At 46.8% G+C, this 12051-nt stretch overlaps 2 protein-coding genes and 1 non-coding gene across 4 annotated transcripts; 2 read left to right on the forward strand and 1 right to left on the reverse strand.

Annotated features, from left to right (window-relative positions):
- Nucleotides 1–1569: 1569 nt before the first annotated feature.
- TRNAQ-UUG (transfer RNA glutamine (anticodon UUG)) lies at nt 1570–1641 on the reverse strand. Its single transcript has one exon. It is a non-coding gene; the product is annotated as a tRNA-Gln (tRNA).
- An 886-nt stretch (nt 1642–2527) lies between these two features.
- LOC127769670 (photosystem II 22 kDa protein 2, chloroplastic) lies at nt 2528–3662 on the forward strand. The gene has a single exon (XM_052295283.1). The coding sequence runs from the start codon at nt 2682–2684 to the stop codon at nt 3444–3446; it is 765 nt and encodes a 254-aa protein (XP_052151243.1). The 5' UTR covers nt 2528–2681; the 3' UTR covers nt 3447–3662.
- Nucleotides 3663–9957: 6295 nt separating this feature from the next.
- LOC127769668 (serine/threonine-protein kinase SAPK5) lies at nt 9958–11896 on the forward strand. Of its 2 annotated transcripts, none has more exons than XM_052295279.1 (4): nt 9958–10286; nt 10361–10882; nt 10958–11056; nt 11132–11896. In XM_052295279.1, exons 1-4 carry the CDS (start codon nt 10152–10154, stop codon nt 11501–11503), a joined length of 1128 nt encoding a protein of 375 aa, XP_052151239.1. In that variant the 5' UTR covers nt 9958–10151; the 3' UTR covers nt 11504–11896. The 2 variants fall into 2 exon arrangements, with proteins under 2 accessions (XP_052151239.1, XP_052151240.1); XM_052295280.1 differs by having other exon boundaries at nt 9960–10271.
- Nucleotides 11897–12051: the final 155 nt, after the last annotated feature.

Genomic DNA, 12051 nt, shown 5'->3' on the forward strand with positions numbered 1-12051 from the left:
AGTTTGTTGCATGAGGGTGGAGAAAAGGAAAGAAGTATAATAAAAAAATATTTAGTGTATTAATGGATTAGAAATCTTATTGTCTCTACTATTTCTACTATTGTAGAAGGATAGTCTCTAGTGACATTAATTAATTAATATAGAGAGTTCATATTAGACTCTACCTTTGTATATGCCCTTATTATGCATGGTAACAACTAGCACCAATTCGTATCTTCATTGAAGCCCAGACTTGCCTTGGACAAATATAAAATAAATGGACTAGGCTTGTCTAAATCTGGTCTACTACGTACCCATCTCTATTTATCACGCGTAATCTTTGGCAATAACTTGATCGGCTAGATTATTGCCATGAAGTATTCGCATCACGCTTCCAATAAAATGTAATCTGTGTTATAAACTACTATCCTTCATTTGTATTTTAATCTATTTGTTCATAGTATGAACAAATTTATGTTCCAATCAGCCTTCATCTGTATTCAATCAAACTAAAGATTTTGCACCAAAATTATCACAAAGCTATAGGTGTAGGACATTTATCACAAAACTACATACTTAGTCATAAAGTTATAAATAATAACTATATATTTTAGAGTTCAGACCATATATAACTATTGTTTTCTAAAGTTACAAAGCTGTAGTTTTATGAGAAAATTGATATTAAATCTATAATTTTGTGATACAATGCCATAAATCTGTAGTTCATAGTTAATTTGTGGGGAAGGGTTAATTTGGAGAGTATACCCTCATTAGGCCAAATTGAAGAACAAGCAGGGAAAACATTTGTATGACAGTGCAGTTCAAAGTTGACATCCAGTAGTGTAGTTATATATATGCACTGTGTTTACTGTGCGAATATTTAGGCCCTTGTTTAGTTCGCAAAAAGAAAATTTGGGTGTCACATTATATCGGACGTTTGACTGGATGTTGGAAGGGGTTTTCGGACACGAATGGAAAAACTAATTTCATAACCCTGGAAACCGCGAGACGAATTTATTAAGCCTAATTAATATGTCATTAGCACATGTATGTTACTATAGTACTTCTGGCTAATCATGGACTAATTAGGCTCAAAAGATTCGTCTCGCGATTTCCATACGAACTGTGCAATTAGTTTTTTATTTTATCATTATTTAATGCTTCAAACATATATTCATAGAGTCGATGTGACGTTTTTTGGAAAAAAAATTAGGAACTAAACAAGACCTTATTGCAGTAAATCCAGCAGCCCGTACTATTCGGGGATGACAGAAGGATGTCGATCTACACGGTTTATTAACAAGCTTTGGAGTTAAATTTCACCATTTAGCATTTTACCTTGAGCATTGGGAAAAGTAAGAAAACCCTTCGTGCAATGGAGAAATTGATGATCAGATCGTTTACTAAAGAGAGACTGCATTTGGTCTCGTTTTAACACATAACATGCATGGGGGATTGGAGGTCTTTTGGCCCTTCGATTCAGTGCATCATACTTCCATTCTAAATACTGAACGTGACACGAACATGAAAATGAAGCAAAGAGATAGTGAGATAGCTTAATAAAATATTGAAAAAGAATAGTGAAAAAAAAGGTCCCACCGGGATTCGAACCCAGGTCGCCAGATTCAAAGTCTGGAGTGCTAACCACTACACCATGGAACCGATCTTGTTCATTGCCTGTGAATTCTGTATAAGGCTCTTACTTTAAAACAAACTGAAATTTGACCCGAAAATGTATGCGCGGCGCAACAGCGGTACAGTGTGATACGGTGCTGTACTAAAGGATCGACCTTGGAGAAAATTTGATCTGATCAATCTTGACGGATAGCTCGATCGCGTCGCTTGTTTACTTAACATAGAAAACAAAATGGTTTATGTTTTCTTCAAAACAAAAAAGAAAAAAGATTTATGTTTTGAGAGGGAGAGATAGAGTTGACGGTAAGAAGAAAAATTGCAAAGTCGCGAGCAGTTATTACATTATTATGTTCCAAAATAGAAGGATTTTAGTACTAATTTGTTATAGGAGTATACACGGATACAGGTAGCGTGGGCGACATTCTCTGGAGGAGTTTGAGCGATGAGACAAGCTAGTGCAGGGCGCTGCTTCGTGATTGCTTGTCTCGTGTCTGAATCACTGAATGAACGATCTTCTGGATCGGTCGGTTGGTTGGTTGGCATTCTGCAGGAAACTTGTAGATGCGAAAAGAGCGATGGGTGTCAGTTTGCTTCCAATATTTGTGGACGAGGAGTAGTTACTATGCACATGTTGGCAGGCAGGCATGTTGCTCGATCGATCCTTTTGTTTGTTTGTTTGTTTGTTTGTTGTGACATGGAGTATGCATGTACTAAAGCATAGGGCCAAGTGTACGTACGTAATAGTACAAGAGTTGGTAACAAAAATCAAATGAATGGTGATCACTGAGATTTAGATGCTGGAGGACAGTGGATGGATGGATGGATCCCAAGTGGGCGACGTGGCTGCTTCCTAACCCTTGTTGCTCGAGGCCTCATCCTTCCTCAACTATTAAAACCCCGGGCGGGCGTGGGACTCGAATTCATTCCAAGAGAGCAAGCCAAGATCAAGAGATCGATCATATCGTATTTTGTAGTAATTTAGCAGCTAGCTAGTGCAGCTGCAAGCTATTAGCGACTGCATGCTTTGATCGATCCATCTAGCTAATTGTTGAATCCATCTAAGCTTAATGGCTCTGCAGCAGAGCATGGCGATGCCGATGATGGTGGTGTCTGGCCTTGGCACCGCTCCTCGGTCATCGCCGATGGTTCAGCTGCAGAGGATGAAGAAGCATCTGGTGGTGGTGGCGGCGTTCAAGAGCAGAACCAAGGCTTCCCCCAAGGTGGACAAGTCGAACAAGAACAAGTCGATCGTGGAGGACGGCATCTTCGGCACCTCCGGCGGCATCGGGTTCACCAAGGAGAACGAGCTGTTCGTGGGGAGGGTGGCCATGCTGGGGTTCGCGGCGTCCCTCCTCGGCGAGGCGGTCACCGGCAAGGGCATCCTGGCGCAGCTCAACCTGGAGACGGGCATCCCCATCTACGAGGCCGAGCCGCTGCTCCTCTTCTTCATCCTCTTCACGCTGCTGGGCGCCATCGGCGCGCTGGGCGACCGGGGGCGCTTCGTGGACGACGCCACCGGGCTGGAGCGCGCCGTGATCCCGCCGGGGAAGGGGTTCCGCGCGGCGCTGGGGCTCAGCGAGGGTGGCCCGCTGTTCGGGTTCACCAAGGCGAACGAGCTCTTCGTGGGTCGCCTCGCGCAGCTGGGGATCGCCTTCTCCCTCATCGGCGAGATCATCACCGGGAAGGGCGCGCTGGCGCAGCTCAACATCGAGACCGGCGTCCCCATCAACGAGATCGAGCCGCTCCTCCTCTTCAACATCCTCTTCTTCTTCTTCGCCGCCATCAACCCCGGAACCGGCAAGTTCGTCACCGACGACAACGACGACCAATGAGCCCAGCCCACCCCTCATTTTGCTTTTACTCCACTTAATTAAATTAGCTTCTTCTGATAGTAGTAAGGAGACGGTTAAGTGGACTAGCTAGTCAATGTCAATCCTCTCCTCTGTACTGTAGTGGAGTAGTATCTACTTATATGCATATACTAGCAAAAATTCAGGACACAACAATCAATCGGTACTCCTGAATGCATGATGGGTGAACCTTCCAAATTCTCGACTCTGTTGGATGTTAATGCTTATACTCCTGAATTATATCATTAACTTACACAAGAAAAAAGTGAAATTAAAATTACTAAATTACAAAGGAGAGCACATGCCAGTCAACTAACAGCTAAGGATGCGAGTTGGACAACACACATACAGGCAGCGTGTTGGACAACATAACATTTTGAGTCATCTTCTTCTTTCACCCTCACCATCACCGGCTGTGGCAGCCTAGCTTGTTGTTCATCTGCAGACTGCAGGAGGCCGGAGGCAGAGGCGGCTGATGGCTGGCAGGCTTCTCCTGAATCCTGATCGATAGCTTTGTCGATGTGTAGGAGGGGCGGAAAGGCTAGCTGGGCCAGGGCGTCCTCCCGATCCCTTCTAGGCCCTAGAATTTACTTGGGCCATTCATTACGCTGTGGCCCAGAAAATTCAGCCCGTCATCGTGAGTAGGCCTTGAGGAGAACAGATGTTACGATCCAATATGTTTGTGTTAGGAAGAAGTACACCGAAGGTCCCTCAACTTGTCAGCGAAATCATCCTCGAACCGCAAAACATATGCATATGCGGGTACCTTAACTACACAAAATTGGTCAACCGACATGTTTTTAAAGCCGGATTTGTACTAGTCAGCGTGGGACCCACGTGAAACCCACGCCACCTCATCTCTTCCCTCTTACTTCCCCTCTTCTCCCTTTCACTCTCTCTCTCACTTTTCTCAGCCGGCGACGGGCGGCGCTGTGGGGGAGGAGGCCGCCGGGGGGAGGGGAGAGGAGGAGGTCCGGCAGCCGGCGTCGCGCCGGCGGAGGCAACGCCGCCGTCAGCATCCTCCCTTCCTCCTCTCTCTCTCTCACTCTTTTCTCCTGTTGCAAGCCGGCCGGCAACGAACATAGTGGCGCGGCGGCGCCACCGGGGAGGGTGGTGCTGCGGGGGGCACGCGGCAGAGGTGGGCGGCGGCGGTGCCGAGGAGGAGGAGGTCGTGGCACTGTCGTCGTCGTCGTCCTAGGCGTCGGGGAAGAAGGTGGGCGCGGGGGCGGAGGCTAGGGGGATGCCGCAGCTGGTGCGGTACAAGGTGCTCGTGCTCGTGCTCGTGCTGCAGTTTCTGTACAGCAGGCAGGCGTCGGTGGCGGCGCCCAAGAGCGGGCCGCTCCCGGGGTGCGGCGCCCGGGGTTGCTGGCACACGCGGTGCGCCGCCGCCGTCGACCTCGCCCTCGACACGCTGGAAGTTTGTGTACGCGTCATTCTATCTTGGGAAACATGGCTGCAGTGCTGCACGGTTTGAACTTCAGGTTTATCTGGTAAAAGATCAAATGGTGAACTGAAAACAGTAGGTGTCCATCTTGTTCAGGCAGAGATGTGTTTATAAACTTCAGAATCTGTATTACTCCTGGTCGAGGTAGAAGTTGATACTTGGAAATTGGAACGAAAAACAGATGATATTCTCGTTGTTTATACACAGGACAAGCTACAGGTTTCGCAGAATTAAAATGCATACGAATGCAGAGAGAATTTGTCCTCTGCTTGCAAGGGGCCAATGATGTATACTGTATGAGGACACCAACAAAAAGATCCCTGTAAGAGATTCTGGGCAATGTTCAGAGTTCAGAGACTTGCAAACTCTCAGATGATGGACAGTTTCATCGACCATAACCCGGTCAGAATGTCTCTATACCAATTTTAGTATTCTGCACAAATCTGACGACGTGATATATATCATAATCGAGCTGAAAAGATTAGCATTGGCTAGCTACAAACAGCAAGTTGACAGGCTATAATAATCTCATACTATACTCCTACTTGAAAAGGATTCAAAAGATTGCTTCTTTATACTGTACTGACGATGGTAGAACTGTACTACAGTATAGAATTCAGTCTAGGTTCTTCAGACTTTCCAATGGCTTGAACAAGAATAAAAACAGAGACACCTTTCGAACTGAAGAAGCAACCATCAAAATAAAAAGGCTCGTGAATTACAGTATCTTGGAGCTGAAGAAGCAATGTTCAGCTTTCCATCCACACTAGCCGCGGCAACCCCCTAGCCTCCGCCGCCGCCGCGCCCACCTTCTTCCCCGACGCCTAGGACGACGACGACGACAGCGCCACGTCCAAGGCCGCCTCCGGTGGTTCCCCGGCCATCCCGCCTCCGACAACGGCGCCACGCTTTCCGCCGCCGAGGGCTACGACGGCGAGGACCGCGTCAGCGCGCTCCCCGACGACCTCCTCGTCGCCCGCCTCCCGTCAAGGACGCGACTCGCACCGCCGCGCTCGCCTCCCGCTGGCGGCGCGTCTGGAGCTCCACGCCGCTCGTCCTCCGCGGCAAGCCCCTTGTGCGCCGGCGTGGAGGGCCCTAGGGGCGGCGAGGTCGACGATGGCCGCCGCCCACGGCGAGGTCCCCGTGGAGGCGGTGGTGGCCAGCGCGTGGAGGAAGCGCGGCGGCGGCGGCGCTGGTCGCCGATCTCCTCCTCTCCGCCGCCGAGGCCGTGGGCGTTGCAGCCGTCGGCCGCGCCCTCGCCGGTCACCCAGACCCCTTCCGCGTCGTGCACCGGTCCGAGCTCGCCGGGTCCTCAACCATCTGCTTGCCTGCAAGCCTCGCGCTCGCGCTCAACAGGCAGAGAGAGAGAGAGGAGGAACCGAGGACCAGCTGACGTGGCATTCTGACATGTGGGACCCACGGTGGTTCTATGCTGACTCAGCCGTCACATAGACCAAAACCGGAGTCAAAACTACCAAAGAATCTCGGGTGACCGGTTTTGTATAGTTAAGGGACCCTATATATCTGGTTTTGCTGTTCGAGGACGTTTTTTATCTCGCTGACAAGTTGAGGGACCTTGGGTTTACTTTTTCCTTTGTGTTATAAACATATCACAAAACTACAGACTTAGTCATAAATAAATTTATAAAAAAGTACTACATATTTTAGAGTTCATACCATATCACTATTGTTTTCTAAAGTTACAAAGTTGTAGTTTTACTTGTGCTTGATATAGGACTAAAACCACTCCGGAGTCGGCTATGAGGTAATTCGTTCGGTCCGATAGGTTGAGAATGAAAAATATCTTGTTTTTGAATTTATGGGGTAATTCGTACTTCCACAATAGTTTAGGGGTAATTTAGATTTTTTTTTCTTTCTTTTGTTTTAATATATTTGCTAAATTTTTGGAGAGTTTTAAGAGAGGAAGCTTCTAAAGATGCTAAAATTTGGTAAGGTAGCAATGATTGAAGTGTATTTAGTTTGTTACATTGCCATAATTTGAGAAACGCTCAGGGTCTTCTAGCTAGCCCTACAAGGTGGTGGGCTAGCCGGTTTAGGTCCGAAGCTACACCCCTTCTATTTATTTGATATTAGGTCTTTTCTTAATATTCGTATTTTACATTATGATAAATTGGTAAGGTTGAAAATGATAATAAACTGTACAGGTCCTCCGTACTAATACTAATGAGCTGAGCTGCCTTAACCAACACTAACATTTGAGGTGTGTTTGGTAAATGGGTTAGGAGAGGTGGGATTAGGAAATGAAAATAAATGGAGGGATGTGATAAAATGGGATCATAAGAATGGATGGCTACGATTGAAGTTTACTCTTAGAGAGGTGGAAAATCATATCCCAAAACTATTTTACAAACACAGCCTTGAGGTAGGGGGAGGCCCTTCTCCTCGCTTTCCCTGCTAGGAGCAGTGGATTATATGGAGGACACTGAATATGGAATACACTGTTACCTGAAAGATTATATTTTAGAGTGCAGTGCGGACCATGCATCGCTGTCAGCTTAATACTGGATCGGAGGAATCTATCGGTGTGGATGGCTTTGTTGGTAGGCCATGCTTTTGCACTGTTGCAGACTTGGACTGGATCTTAATTGTATTATTGTGATCAATCGAATCCGACCAGAGATTCGCACTAACAACTTGCTCTCCATGCCATCGATCACGATCTATCTCATCTATCTATACATCCCACGTATACAATCATCCATGTACTAGTATATACTGTATAGTACAAACGTACTTTCGATCGAATTCAGTTTGTTCAGTTATAGCTGAATGCTGCTTCCATTCTTCTGGCAAACATCAATTGAAAACTTAATTGCAACCAAAACTGAAACTTTCCTAGTAAAACCAGCTGCATGCGCTGTGCATCATCCATCCATTCATATGTCCATTGACTTGACAACAAGTCCAATGCTGCAGGTCTTAGTCGACTCAGTCGTTTGTGATGTAATGGTTATGGTTATGGTATGGTAATCTCCACAAGCTAATACTACCTCCGTCCCAAAATGTAAACATTTTTGAGATAGACACGCTTATTAAGAAAGTAGGTAGAGATGATTAGAGAAGAGTTGTGATTGGTGGAGAAGAGAAAGTAGGTAAAGAGAATGGTTGTGATTGGTTGAGAGGAGAGGGTAGGTGGGGAAATAGCTTTATTTTGGGACAAGTCACTGTGCTAAAAATAGCTACATTTTAGTACAGAGGGAGTAGTTACAAACTGGAGTAGCCATCAAAGTCAATGAAAGCCTAAGCTCCAAAGGTTAAAACAAATACTGAATCTCCATGTTGATCAAGTTAGGAAATTGACCGGCGAGGGATTCATGAATGTCCAAGATCATGAGCTGATCTGATTAGACAGGAGGCCATAGTAATAAGTGGACAGCAAGGCACATGAGCACTGAGCTAGCTAGCTGCTTGTGTAAAGCAAACGAAAGAAGCTGCATGATCCTCCCATCCATGTATATGCACCATCAGCTCCAACCAAAAGTTCAGATATCCAATCCATCACTTTTAATCTGCCCTTCTGATGATAAGCTAGATTAGCTACTAGTACCTTTTCACTTAGTACTAATACTACCAGATTGGATCCCAACTGGACTAGTACTACTACTACAGATCAGTCGACAATTAGGAGTAATCATTTTCTAAATCTGATGGTCCCTGATTCAGGTACTGATGCCAAGTACTAGTAAGAGTACAAGTGTAAGAGTACGTAGGGCTAGTCCACATGAACAGTGATATGATTCCGGCTCATACAGATAGTCTAGGTAACTGCTACAGTACCTGATAGCTAGGCTAGGAAGAACAGTCGGTCTGAATTTGAGTGACCCAATGGCAACAAAAAAATGTGTTCTATAGCAGCAACATACTCTAAGGAAGGTACCTAGAGAGATAAAAATTGATGATGGGGTATTGGGGTTGGAAGGTTAGGATGGCATATTTAATACTCCTAATTAAGTAGATCAGTCGCAGTTGGTAGGCTTGTTGATGATCGATGAGCGTCATTGGCCGGGTTGCAGCTTGTTAGTTTAACCGTACATATATATACATGGGTGGTTTCCTCGTCAGAACATCACAGCACAGCACATCGGTGACGGTGATATATGTACCCACGTTAATTAATTTGGATTGACAAATATACACCGAAAGAATGCGTTGGCGATCGACGATGGATGGATAGTACTATATGTTACAAGGAAAGCAAGTTAATAATCTACTTAGTACGATATTATTAGTGATCGATGCTGATGAGTAGTAGTCAATTAGATCTGCAAAATGGTGCCTGCCTGCTTGGATATTTGTTGTTTCGTGTGTGGGCTGTGGCTGCTGATGGCTGGATCGGTAGGAGGCGGACAGCATGAGCAGGTAAGGTTGCCATCCACCTATCCATCCATCCATGTGTGGTGTCGTGTCAGCGTTAGACATATATAGTGGTTGCCCTTTAGCATATGCAACAGTGCGTTTGGAAAGCAAACATCGAGCAGCTAACATTAATTAACCGGCCGGAATATATATATTGAGGTCGTTGTACACAGTGGTAGTTAATTAATTAGTCCATCCAAGGAAGGAGTATATGATTAACTGTACACTAGCTAGTACAGTAATCTCTCCGTCCTAAAATAACTATAGCCATAGTTTTCCGTGTCTAACTTTAATCATTCGTTTTATTTAAAAAAATTAAAAAAATTAGTCACGAGTAAAGTACTATTCATGTTTTATCATCTTATAAAAAAAAATACTAATTATAAAAAAAATTTAAATAAGACGGACAATCAAAGTTGGACGCGGAAACTCTACCCTTAATTTAATTTGGGACGGAGGTAGTAGTAACTGAAAGGTACAGACAGACAGACAAACAGCAGTGGTCGCCATCTACCATAGCTTAGTACTACTCCCAAGAGATTAACAGCGGTGATGATTGATCAGTTGAAAATTAATGAGCATGCAAATGAGGAGAAATATGGAAATTCCGACCGAGTCGTGCGCTGGTTGCATCCATCCTTTTCGCACAAGGCCGGCCGGCTGGCTTTCCTCTTATTCTTTCAGCCTGTCCGTCGTCTATCTGTCTGCAGGTTATCTGCGTCGTCGTCTGTCATCTCCTCCTCATCTTCTTGCTCTGCTCTGCTTCTTTCCTCCAGATACTGTTCCTCCTGCAGAAGCAGAAGCAGAAGGAGAAGGAGAATTGAAAGCAAGAAATTAAGTGAGAGGAGAAGAAGAGGAGGTAGGATATGGAGAAATACGAGCCAGTTCGGGAGATCGGGGCGGGCAACTTCGGGGTAGCGAAGCTGATGCGGAACAAGGAGACGCGGGAGCTGGTGGCGATGAAGTTCATCGAGAGAGGGAACAGGGTAAGCAAGCAACTAGTAAGTGTTAGTATTACTTTTGGAATGATATATGAAAAGAAAGAAAGAAATAGCATGAAATGAAATTGGTGCAGATCGACGAGAACGTGTTCCGGGAGATCGTGAATCATCGTTCGCTGCGTCACCCGAACATAATAAGGTTCAAGGAGGTGGTGGTGACGGGGAGGCATCTGGCGATCGTGATGGAGTACGCGGCGGGAGGGGAGCTGTTCGAGAGGATATGCGAGGCGGGGAGGTTCCACGAGGACGAGGCGCGCTACTTCTTCCAGCAGCTGGTGTGCGGGGTGAGCTACTGCCACGCCATGCAGATCTGCCACCGCGACCTCAAGCTGGAGAACACGCTGCTGGACGGCAGCCCGGCCCCGCGCCTCAAGATCTGCGACTTCGGCTACTCCAAGTCCTCCCTCCTCCACTCCCGCCCCAAATCCACCGTCGGCACCCCCGCCTACATCGCCCCCGAGGTCCTCTCCCGCCGCGAGTACGACGGCAAGCTCGCCGACGTCTGGTCCTGCGGCGTCACCCTCTACGTCATGCTCGTCGGCGCTTACCCTTTCGAGGATCCCAAGGACCCCAAGAACTTCAGAAAGACCATCTCGGTACGTAGTCTGCGCTTGATGCTTTCTTTCTTTGCATATATATGACCTATATGCTTCATTTGCAATCGCCCGCAGCGCATCATGTCCGTCCAGTACAAGATCCCCGAGTACGTCCACGTCTCCCAGCCCTGCCGCCACCTCCTCTCCCGCATCTTCGTCGCCAACCCCTACAAGGTACAGACTATATATGGAGTAGCTCATCAATCAACATTATCTATTCCCAATTCATATGCATGTCCTTCATTCCAGCGCATCAGCATGGGCGAGATCAAGAGCCACCCCTGGTTCCTCAAGAACCTGCCGCGCGAGCTCAAGGAGGAGGCGCAGGCCGTCTACTACAACCGCCGGGGAGCCGATCACGCGGCTGCCAGCGCAAGTAGTGCGGCTGCTGCAGCTGCCTTCTCGCCGCAGAGCGTGGAGGACATCATGAGGATCGTGCAGGAGGCGCAGACCGTCCCCAAGCCCGACAAGCCCGTCTCTGGCTACGGCTGGGGCACCGACGACGACGACGACGACCAACAACCAGCTGAGGAGGAGGACGAAGAAGACGACTACGACAGGACGGTGCGCGAGGTTCACGCCAGCGTCGACCTCGACATGTCAAACCTCCAAATCTCATGATCCATCGTCGTCCATACTCCACTCCACTAGTGTTGTGTTCTTCTGACCAGCATCGATCATTTCGTTTTGGATCAACCCCATCTGCACTGATTGCATGCATTTTCTCATTCATACATAGATAGATACTCGATCGATCAGTCCCCAAACAAACTTTGGGTACATTATTACATCACCTGTTTATATGAGTAAGGCAGCATTCATTGATGTAAATCTCCTCTGCTACGAGTAGCCTGTTATCATCTCTCTGCTTAATTGTGATCAGAATCAGAGACCACTAGATGATGGATGTAACTGCAGGGTATGTTCAGGCACAATCACCATTTTACTGTTACTTCAGAAGTGAACTTTGATTTCGGAATTCATAGTTATACTGTACTGCTCATTGGATTCGCATCCCAGAATCTCTCTCCGACGGCTCATTTCTACCCAGATTCCACGGACGTCATTCTGCCTTTTGCCATATAAATTAGGGAAAGTAAATCGCACATTTCACCTCTCCGCTCGTGTACCTTTTCAAATACTCCCTCCATCTCAAAATGTTTGCCGCC

Source organism: Oryza glaberrima, chromosome 4 (genome assembly GCF_000147395.1).
Source record: "Oryza glaberrima chromosome 4, OglaRS2, whole genome shotgun sequence".
Lineage (NCBI taxonomy): Eukaryota > Viridiplantae > Streptophyta > Magnoliopsida > Poales > Poaceae > Oryza > Oryza glaberrima.

Bases quoted from the DNA above. Each gene is read 5' to 3' on its own strand.
- LOC127769670 (XM_052295283.1), top strand. From the start codon at position 2,682: ATGGCTCTGCAGCAGAGCATGGCGATGCCGATGATGGTGGTGTCTGGC.
- LOC127769668 (XM_052295279.1), top strand. From the start codon at position 10,152: ATGGAGAAATACGAGCCAGTTCGGGAGATCGGGGCGGGCAACTTCGGG. The intron at 10,883-10,957 runs GTACGTAGTCTG...AATCGCCCGCAG, and splicing joins ACTTCAGAAAGACCATCTCG to CGCATCATGTCCGTCCAGTA. The intron at 11,057-11,131 runs GTACAGACTATA...CCTTCATTCCAG, and splicing joins TCGTCGCCAACCCCTACAAG to CGCATCAGCATGGGCGAGAT.